This window comes from Centrocercus urophasianus, unplaced genomic scaffold (assembly GCF_019232065.1).
Source record: "Centrocercus urophasianus isolate 14NV4802_14NV808 unplaced genomic scaffold, USGS_Curo_1.0 seq_15, whole genome shotgun sequence".
NCBI lineage: Eukaryota > Metazoa > Chordata > Aves > Galliformes > Phasianidae > Centrocercus > Centrocercus urophasianus.
The window spans coordinates 20,696,473-20,707,157 of NW_024884697.1; the positions used below are offsets into that span (position 1 = coordinate 20,696,473).

Genomic DNA, 10,685 nt, shown 5'->3' on the forward strand with positions numbered 1-10,685 from the left:
AATACAGAACTGCAGAGGTTTACCGGCTTGCTTATTAGAATGAACAGTGTAAAAACTGTTCCTGTTATCAAGGAGCATGGTCACTGAACTGTTAAGTTAAAATTTTCTTGTGATCACAGAAGAGATGAAATTATTTCACTATATTGTTTGTAATCTAATTATTTATATGTTAACAGAAATGGATGCTACCGTCTTAAGGCAGCACTAGCTTTATATAGTTTTATATAGTAAATAGTTTTATATTCATTTGTCTCATATAAGGGGTACTCATTTTACTAACCTGACATGGGAACCAAAGTCAATACCACCCAGTTAGCCACCATGCTGCCCATTAAAAAGGCAGACAATTGTAAATATTAAGTTTAAATGCAGATTTAAGAAGGATAGAGGTTCACTGTGTTCAGTTCAGATTGGATGGGTTCCTGGGCAGCCTGGTCTAGCACTAAATGGGGAGGTTGGTGGCCCTGCATGTGGCAGGGGGGTTGGAGATTCATGATCCTTGAGGTCCATTCCAACCCTGGCCATTCTGTGATTCCGTGTGATTCTGTGAGTTCTCTCTCAAAGGTTATGAGGTGTTAATGTGCTGTTATTCCAGATTTCTAGAAAACCTGATGTGATGTGGAAATTAAGACGACAGTTAATGGCTACTGAAGAAGAAGACGATTCCTCATATCCACCTCTGAATGTGACCACTGGAAATATTACATGCATCCTTTTCTATGCTAGTAATTTTAGTCTTGTTGTCAATGGTTCAGTTTTAATAGAATTGACAAAAGCGACGTTTGTTACCCGGAGTGTGGATATTTCTTCCTCTACGTGCTCAGACGCCAACACAACGTGAGTAGAACAAGAAATTTTAAATTTCATGTACATATTGTTCTGGAAGTTAATAGAGCAATGGAAAGAATAAAAACTTAATTTTCTTCTACTAACGCATACAAAATAAAAAAATATTAGATTTAATATTCTTGTACAAAGAAGATTGAGTCAAGACCACAACAATTTTTCAGATGCCTCCTCTACATTTTCTCTTTTTTCCTTCTGCATTATTTAGTTGCTTGCTTGTTTATGTTTGGTCCAGATGGGTTTCTCTGTGCCCAATCTTGCCATCACAGAGATCTCCACTAGCATTAACGAGATTATTGTTTCATTGTAAAATTCCCTTGAAGTGCAGTATTGCCATTTGGTAGGTGGTACTTCAGTTGGAAATACATTAATGAAACATGATCTCTGCTTTCATTTGTTTTGAAGCACCTGCTCTTGGTTTTTTTTTTAAAAAAAGGCTATAGAAATATTTTGTCATATTTTTCTGTGTGCTTTCTGTACTGTGAACCTTTTCTACATGACTTTTGTAATTGCCTATTGATTTAGAATATTCCTTCTGATTGAAATGTCACAGTGATTTAATTAAGGCTGACTACTCTAACATTAAAAATCTTTTTCTTACTCTTAGACTGTCATTAAAATACACAAAGCCAGTGAATGGAATCAACAGCCTAGAGATAAGGTAACTTATGATTTAGTCTTAAATGAATCTTTGTGATGTACGAAGCCCATTTGTAAGTTAAGACAAAGAAAAAAAGTGGTGAAAAGGTTATTAAAATCACGGTTTTGTTTTTTATTGCTGAGGAGTTATCATACACTAAGGAATATCTAAGCATGCTCAGGTAAAGTTCTGAAAAATAGTGTAAACAATCAATCATTCTGTAAGACACTGGCACATGAAACATCTTATTTTGATGGTAGGATCAGAACAGGATTTCCCTTCTTAGGGAAATCAAACTTTAATTTAGAAATAGTTCTAGGAGCTGAAGTCTGCTTCCCTTGCCAGGCTTGTGTTTCAACCTGATATGGATTGCCAGTGTACTCTGTCAGAGTTAGCCTGTGGCTAATGAGGGCTGCAAAAACTGATTATTTTTCTGCTCTGTGGATGATGGCAAGAGGAAGCTTCTTCCACTGTAAGAAGGGAAGAGAATATATAATAGGGAAGAGAAAATAAGGAAACAGGAAGACTTGGGATGAAAACTCAAAGAGAAAACATGCTGCTTTTACTTTTGCTGGGGGACTCCAGGATAGCATCTGTACTGCTGTGAGAATTGCCATACAGCTACTGGTCCACTAACCTCAGTTCTTTCCTCAGCAGCAGGAACAGCAGTTAAATGTTTTCCGTCAGAGGCAATGTGGCCTGCTCTTTTCATTTCACTTTATCTCCTGCTTAAAGAGACAGTCATGTCATTTTAGGCCTCTACTAGCTCCCGCAATACACTATTGCATGGTATATAATATGTACTTAACAGAACCAGAACAGTCCATTGATCTTTTCATGATTCGGGAAGACTTTATTTACTTTGCTCATCCCAGCATGTCTGTTCTCAAGAACTAAAACCCACAGAGATACATTATAACTTCTGTTCTCCCCTTCTGGTTCATTTCAATTACATTTGCTGTTGAAGATGACTTCTTAGGAAGATTACATTCTGCCTCAGTAGACAGGACATGAGCAGGGCAAAGAGGTGAGAAGGAACAGAAGACAGAGCCATAACTGCATTATTTTTTCTCTATAAAGGTCATTTAATAAAATAAAATGATACCAGACAGGACCATGGTTAAATAGCTCAATTTGTTTCTCTCTAAGCTCAATAAACTCTAACCTCAGCAGTGTAAACTCAATCCGAGCGTGTCCTTACCACCCCAAGCCTACCACGTTATGCTGAGCACCTAGGCATATCCCACCTCCTATAAGCAGCTGCAATAGCTGTCTCTTCTTATGGAAACATGCCTCGCTCTTCCCTCTAGCAAGAGCAGTGGTCAGCCTCCTGCATTTGCCATTGAAGGATGAACTGTTTTCTGGCTGTGCTACTTCTCTGGAGAAAGGTACCAAATTGGACAGAAGTGCTAATGCTCTGTCTGGCATTAGCTGGATAGAGCTTCGTTTCTCTCTACTTAAATTTCTAAGAATGTGACTGTTGTTGTACAGCATGTATTAAATAGAATTGCTCCAGAAACTGTGGTGTAAAGTCTGGTACATATCAATTGTGCTTCTGTTGCAATCTTTGGAACAACAGTAATTCCATATAACTTCCTTTTCAGAAACATTTCTCCTTGCAATGAATAGCCACGTGAGATGGTGATCAGTAACAAGTAGCGACAGTTAGAGTTCACAGGGTTATCTGCCACAAAGGGAGTCTAGCATGCAGCCAAGAACTGTTTGTGCCACAATACTTAAAGAGTATAATGGCTTTGTGAAAGTTTGCTTCCTGCATTGTCTGTAATGTTCAATGTGAGCACAGCATTTGCTGTAAAGGGCAAGATACATAGCCTTGTAAAACTTGTTTGTTCATGGAGTGTGTTTCCAGAGAACTTCCTTATTTTCACTTCCTTGCCTTCTAAGCCAAAGCACAGAGCACACTCAGCATTTGTGGCTGGCACAAGATTTAAGTATGTTTATGTATATATTGTATATTTATGTATATTTATAAAAGGCCATGTCTTTAAGTTGAAGAAGTTCTTTTAGTGCCTGCAGATGAAAATTCAGTTCAAATTGTGCTATATATCAGGAAAAGATTCTCACAACTAGTATCTCTGCTAATACATTTATAAGTTGTTATCATTATAACAATGGGGTAATTTTCCAGATATACTTGTATACTAGATGCAGTTCAAAGGGTGTGTTCTTTTTTTGCTGATGTTTATGGCTGAATATAGTGTGGAAGGAGCAGTTTAAGTTCAAGACAGGAATGACAAAAGACAGAACATCCTTTTTTCACCTGAATGACGCTTTGAGTTCTATGATTTTGTGAAATTATATGAATCAAAACCCACTGATCATTTAAAAAAAAACCAAAACAAAACGAAAAAAAAAACAACCAAGAAAATAGCTCAATGTAGTAATTTTTTATTTTACCCCTAAGGAACATTGATAGTATTGAGTGTAGACTTTCAATTGAATGGATGATATGCTACTGAAAGCAACTGATTTAAACAATCAGTGGAGAACACTATTACTCTGTATTGTGCCTCATTTATAGGTGACTGCGTATTTTTGAAACCTGTCATAATTGCATCTAATTATTACCCTAGATTTTAAAATCCACACATAGTGGTGCCCATAGTGGTGTGGATAAACATTAGAATATTTCATTTTGAATCAAGTCTGACTTACTGATAAACAGATTACTCTTATAAACTCCTTGTAGTTATATGACTCCACATATCCAGGAGAGATATCAATATGCAAAACAAGTGGGGACTAAGTAAGAAGCAAAAAATATTGAGAAAAGTTTATCATTTCCTGAGGAAATAATTTGATTACCTAAAAGCTACTGGGTAAAAATGGTAAAGATTTGGTCCTGGTATCTATGGATAAGAATTTACTTCTGCATATTCTCAGCTATTTTTCTTTCAGAACATTTGTTCATACTGCAGTGGTAGCAACACTTATTTAAATGCCACAGTTGTAAACTACTGTAAACCACTTTTTGCAAAATGAGAAAATATTCATTTGTTGCTAAACAGCTACACATAGGAAAGTGTGGCTGACAACCCTTCCTCCCATCTAGTGAGAGAAAACTGTCTTTTACTGTAAATTCAGGCATTTGCAAAGATAGATTGCAAGTTAAGCATCTGAATCAAGGAAGAATTACAACAAATCAAAATAGTTATCAGGGCTGTACCTATCATAAAAGCAATTTTTTTCAAAAAATCCCATAAATTGTTTATTGAGAGCCACTACAGGCCTATTGACAGTGTCTTAAGTTCTGGTCCACTCATTATAAAGTGCTGGTAAGTGATGAGATACTGCATTGATATAGGCCTTTGAAGAATGAAATCACATTTTCTTGCTCCTTGCCTGCCAAAGATGAGATGTGAGATGAAACCCCAAGAAGCAGTAGAAATGTTCACAAAGGCTATTCACTTATGAACAGTCCTGATGATGTGAGACACCAGCTGTGATGTACCTTCATTATTTGCCACCACTGCTTTATAAAGTGAATGTTAATTTTTTCCTTCTGGTATTTGGACTTATTGTTTATTCTGTTGTCTTTCTAGGTTTTTAATGACCAATATGTTCTATGGAGGCTCAGCTAGAAATTGGTTCACTTTGGATTCAGTTGAGATTGTACAAGATGAAGAAAAACTTGCTAAGTATAATGTATCTGTCATCTCTGCTCCTGCAGAGTACTCATTTCATTGTCAGCTGGTGGGAACAAGTACTCTCTATCCGGCAAGGCTGATTCCATCCAACATGGAAGCAATCAACTGGGATGTTTTCATTTCCAGGTTCCAAGTGAGTACACATTGCTATTTCAGAGATAATTCCAAGAATTATTACTTGCTATTGTAGGTGCCGAACGACACAAATTCATAATGCCCTTACTTTCAATTTGACCTGAGGAAAAATGTAAAAGAAAATCTGTTCCCCCTAGGTGAGTTATTCAAAAAAGGGGTAAAAGAGATGGCAGTTGCTGAACAGTAAGAACATGGAAGTGCAGCTGTGAAAAACAAAACCTCCAAAGTTGTCCTCAGAAAAGAAAAACCAATAAAACCAAATGCGCTTAATCAGGCAAAGAATGACTAAGTCTCCACGCCTGTTTAATGAATTGGGCTGCTGCTGGAAATGTGGACCTCTTAGGTGGGTGGCTTTATGCTGCTTACTTTGTTTTTATTTGATTTCTTTGCTCTTTGTTTACCTAGAAAAGTACAGCTTAGTGTGGTTACAGCCTTCAATGACAGAGATAGTCTAAACTCCTACAGACAGAAACAATGCCCAGTAGAATTAAATGTAATGGAAGGTTGCAAGGTTTGCCGTGGATTTCAATCAGGAGAAATACTAGGTACCACATGGCCCAGAAGGAAAACGTTTTGCTGTTTGTTTTTTTTTTAATGAAATACAGATCTTCCCTATATTTTGTGTAGATGCAGGTGGGCACTGATTTTCACTTAGGGAGAGGCACATTAGCAAACCGGACTCACCTTGTCAAAGATGAGCTGATCTCATAACTGAATACAAATGCTGGTATAGTCATATTAATAATTTATCAAAAAATCTCAGTGATCTGATTTCAGTTTAAACACTGAAATCTCAAAAGAATAGCATTGGTTGTAAGATTTACTTTCCTCCTACTACCCAGAGCTGCTTAGGTCTGTTGCAGATTTGGATTCTAAAAGAAGATGAAATGCAGGTTTAATATGTTTAGTCATTATTCAGCCACACAAAAACACTAGACCTAAGTATCTCTGGCAGCCTTCCTTTTGAGTCACTGTTTTTATCTTCCTCTTTGCAGGCTCTAAGGTTAAGTCCACAGTTTTTGAGAAGCAGTACAGCAGTACATACCATTGTTGTGAAGGTTCCTCCTGATGGTGGTGTTTTAAGGAAGGGCTTGAAAATGTCTGAATCCATGCAACTGGACCTTGTTTAGTCAAATCTTTGAAGTGCAGAGCACAGATTTTGACATCACTAGTCTGTGATCTGTGAAAATTCATGGGTTGTGAAAATACAAAGGGTCCACTTACAACAACCTGTCTTTTCCTAGAACTTCTATCTTCTCAAAGTGTAACAAGAGGTCTTCTTCCTCCTTTAGCAGGAATCCTTTCAGTCTAGTTTTAATAAGAGGAGAGGAAGTAGGTTACCTACCCCTCTTCTTTATTCCTGTGGAGCAACAGCTGCTTCTACTTCCACTGTTCAGATAACTGAACTTTCCTTTGGAACAAGGCCTTCTTCTCTAATCAAGTCTTTGGCGTTAAAAACAGCCTGGAAAGTCTTATTCTGAACATTTTTGTTATATGATTGTGTGTCAAGCCATAATGTCACCATTTTTTACCACTTTCTAAGTTCTCTCTAAGCTAGATCATACCTTCCCAGTTTTCGTCTACTGATACGTGAAGAAATCTGAATGGTACCACTGTTGGTCTTTGTCCAAGAATGAGATTTGCTAACTCCCAAGCTGTGTTGCAAGATGATGAAAGCACATGGGATGTGCTTAGTGATTGCAGATGGCATAGAATCTGCTTGCTGACATTGGTGAACATCATTTTCATTGTCAATGTTATGCAGTGAATCAGAAATCAGGACCCAGTGCCAGTCTAGCTGGTACAATTGCACTTTACTACTTTGGATGGTCAAAATAGTATCACCATGCTAAAGAGGTTGTAGCATCTGCACAGTGAAGGCTTCCATAGTATGTTCCAGAACCAGGCTGAAATGATGCAGGTATTGCTTTATTCTGGAGCTATAAAGAACCTCAGTACAATACTGTTTAGACAAAGCCTTTGCCTACAGTGTCACCACTCACAGATGTAACTGTACTAATATCACTCTGTTATGGCTTTTTGTGGCAAGACTCTTTATGGCTGAAATATTACTATGTTCAAAAATTAGAAGTCCAGTGTATGTTTAAGATCAGTGAAAACAAGAGATCTTACTTGAAGGCTTTGTCAGAAGCCAGATGATGAGGAGACTCAATTCAGGACAAATAATTTAAAACATGTTCAGCAAATGCTTGCTAGTATGGACAAGACAAATAATGCTAGTCCAAACAGTAAAACCAAAACTTCCACAGAAAGTGAGCTTTGGCTCCTGTATGCTGTATTTTGCATTCATAAAAATTAGAGAAATTTTGAAGTATTTTTAATTTCCTCTTGGTAGAAATGCTGCTAGAAATGACATTTTTATCGCTTAGCTGCGTTGTGACACCCCCACAGGAACGATAAAGCTTCAGAAAAGCTAAAAAAGAATCCTGCATATAATTCTTCTTGAAAGTAGATATCACATTTTAAGAATGTACAATTAAAGCTTTCATCTCAGAGGTTCAATAAGCATAATCATTTAAAAAAAAAAAAGCACTAAAGAAAAAACACAAAAAACCACCACCAATAGGATCGACAAAATAAAATACAGTATTTCTGGCTCTAAAGAAGTGGTAATATCTTGCTAAAAAATATAGGTGCTAAGTGCTTCAGATTTCCTGTAAATGTGGTAATGAGATTGCGTTGTTTTTCAGAATTTCAGCCTTTTTTTTTACTGAAATAACATAAATCATCAACTGCTTTTTATTGTAAATAAATTTTTCAGATTATATTTCATGACTATTTTACATTTTCATCTGTTTTCAAAGCAGTGGCTTAATAAGAAACAGCTTTGGTAAGCACCTGTATTCTTTGAAACTGCACAGTTACCCAACCCAAAAGCTTATTGCCAGTAATCCTGCTTTACTCAGAACTCTGACTGCCTATAGTGAAAGCATTTAGGACTTGCAAGTAGCGGCAGAGATCTCACTTGGAAAGGTTCTTCTACAAGGTCCAAAAAATCTCATGATGTTAAAATTATCTTTACAGCCATGGCACCTTACTCCTGCATGTGATAATAGCTTTATTAATCAGCATTCCACAAGGTTCAGGCATTGCCTTTAAGACATATTATGTGCACATTAACTTCAGTCGCCCGAACCATAATTTAACTCAAACTCAGAGTGCTTACTGAAGTAGCGTTGTCTACAAGCTGCAGACAAATTGCTTTAGTTTGTGCAGCATCTTTCATAGGAAGTGCAAAATCAATTATTAACACAACATTTTTATGTTAATTTATCTTAAAGCACAGAGTAATCATAGAATGGGAACACAGAAATTAAAGATCCATGATCTTCTTTTCCCATTTTCTTCCACTGGTTTCCCTTCCTTCTGAAGGAGTGGGTGCTTATGTCATTATGTGCCTGTTTCCACACAGCAAATTGTCTTCCCTTTATGTCTTTCAAAATCTTAACTGGTTTTAACAAAAGTTTAAGTATAGTATCAGTCTGAAAGGCATTCAGTTTGTTCATACTTTTTGCAAAATTTGGAGATGGATCATAATAGATAGTCTTTGACCACCTCTCATGCCTGTTGAAGGTAACTTTCACTTCTCATTAGTCAGAGGAGGTACACTGTCCTTTGCCTGTCTCTTCTGCCCAGTGCACCTGTAGAATCCCTTGTTATTTTTTCACACCCTTCACGAAGTCCAGTTCCATATATGGGCTTTTGTATGTGAATACACAGCATGGAGTCCATACCTCAATGGAGGATAAAAAACCTTACCAACTATTTTCTTAAACTTTTACTAAAGCTCAGGTAAAATATTACGTATCATTAAATGCATTTTAAAGTAGGCTCTAGAAGTTCTACTCATCAAGGAGATATTATCTAAAAATCTCCAGATATTTTGACAAATCATATCATTTGGGGAGCCTTGCCTCACATGCCCTTGAATTTCCTGATTCAGAAGTGGTCATTGAGCTAGGCTGATCACACATGGGGTTTTACTTTCAAAACTAATACAGATTTGTGAAGTGGAAACACAACTCTCTCTTGCCAAACATATAACTGCTGCGTCTTAAATTTTTCAGTGGAAAAAAGACCTGGAAAATTGTTATGCAAAATAATTTGTTCTCACTCTTTTTTAATGGGCTGAGCGAGAGTGGCATACATTCTGAAAGTAACGTCTGTATTTTACATTTAATTTCACTCATCTGTCTTTCTTCATTCTCAGATTCAAGGATTCAACGTGGAAAATGGCCAGTTTTCCTATGCCAGCGACTGTACAGGTTTCTTCAGTCCTGCAATCTGGATGGGCTTGGTAACATCTATAATTTTACTGTGGATCCTGACCTATGGAATCCATATGATCATGCAGCTCACAACAAACAGCAGATTTGATGATCCCAAAGGTCCAGCTCTGTCAGTTCCTCAGACAGAATAGCTATGGATTTATTTAATGCTGCTTCAGCTTTTCCTGGGTTGATATTTATGATTTTTATAAGCCTCCTACTGTATGACATGTGTAACCTAAAAAGTCATCGCAGAAAAGGATAATCAAACTACATATTAAAAGGATACTTATGGTTAGCAATAATAATAATAATTCTACTTGTTATTAACTTTCATTTTTTTAATAATGTTCATTATTAAGGTCTAAGGTGAGGTTGTCAAGATTATTACTCTAGCTATTAAAAAGACCAGAACAAGCTGCCTTCAGATTAAATATTTTTGGCAAAGAAAGACTATCAAAACAGAGAGAAATGAGAAGGATTTATAAATAACTAATTCAATAAGAAACTGAAATATTATCATACTAAGTATGATTAAATGTGCCAGTGCAGATGGAAATAATGTAATTTTCTTAGACTTCTTCTTTTGCCAGGTATCTTTGGAGTAGTTCTGAAGGTTGTACAAAAAATGGGAAAAAAGATAGTGGTACTGTGCAGTTTAAGTCTGAACGTGTTCATGGTCATCTCACTGCTTCCAGAAGCCTGATAGAGCTCAGTGTGATTAATTCTTCTGCAATTAATAAAGAGACTACAACCTCTCACTGATCAATCTGAATGTGGTGGGAATTGCTAAATATTATGGGACAGTAAATGGTAAAATGGTGAAAAAAGGTAAAATAATATTTTAATTCTTTTGTTAGAAATGTATTTTTAAGACTGTAAATGTTCTGTTACTAGATAAAGAACAAAAAGATACAATTTAGCAAAGTTATATTTGCCACATGAGAATTTTTTTGTTTTTAATCTTTGTCCATCTCATAGGACAGAGATTAAGAGGAAAGATGGTTAAAATCAGCTATTTAACTAAACCAGCAATAGTTTATACTCATCATTTCTGGATGCTACATTTTTGCTTTGAAGCCAGTGAAGTAAGTTAAATGCTCTCTG

At 36.4% G+C, this 10,685-nt stretch overlaps 1 protein-coding gene across 1 annotated transcript in view; it reads left to right on the forward strand.

Moving 5' to 3' along the window:
- The window catches only part of LOC122158781 (V-type proton ATPase subunit S1-like), a 48,741-nt gene extending 38,398 nt beyond the window's left edge, over positions 1 to 10,343 (forward strand). Inside the window, exons 7-10 of the mRNA XM_042815775.1 lie at positions 596 to 837; positions 1,454 to 1,507; positions 5,050 to 5,287; positions 9,521 to 10,343. Of these exons, the coding sequence (XP_042671709.1) occupies positions 596 to 837; positions 1,454 to 1,507; positions 5,050 to 5,287; positions 9,521 to 9,730 (744 nt within the window). The 3' untranslated portion in view covers positions 9,731 to 10,343. The remainder of the gene's footprint in view (positions 1 to 595; positions 838 to 1,453; positions 1,508 to 5,049; positions 5,288 to 9,520) is intronic.
- Positions 10,344 to 10,685: the final 342 nt, after the last annotated feature.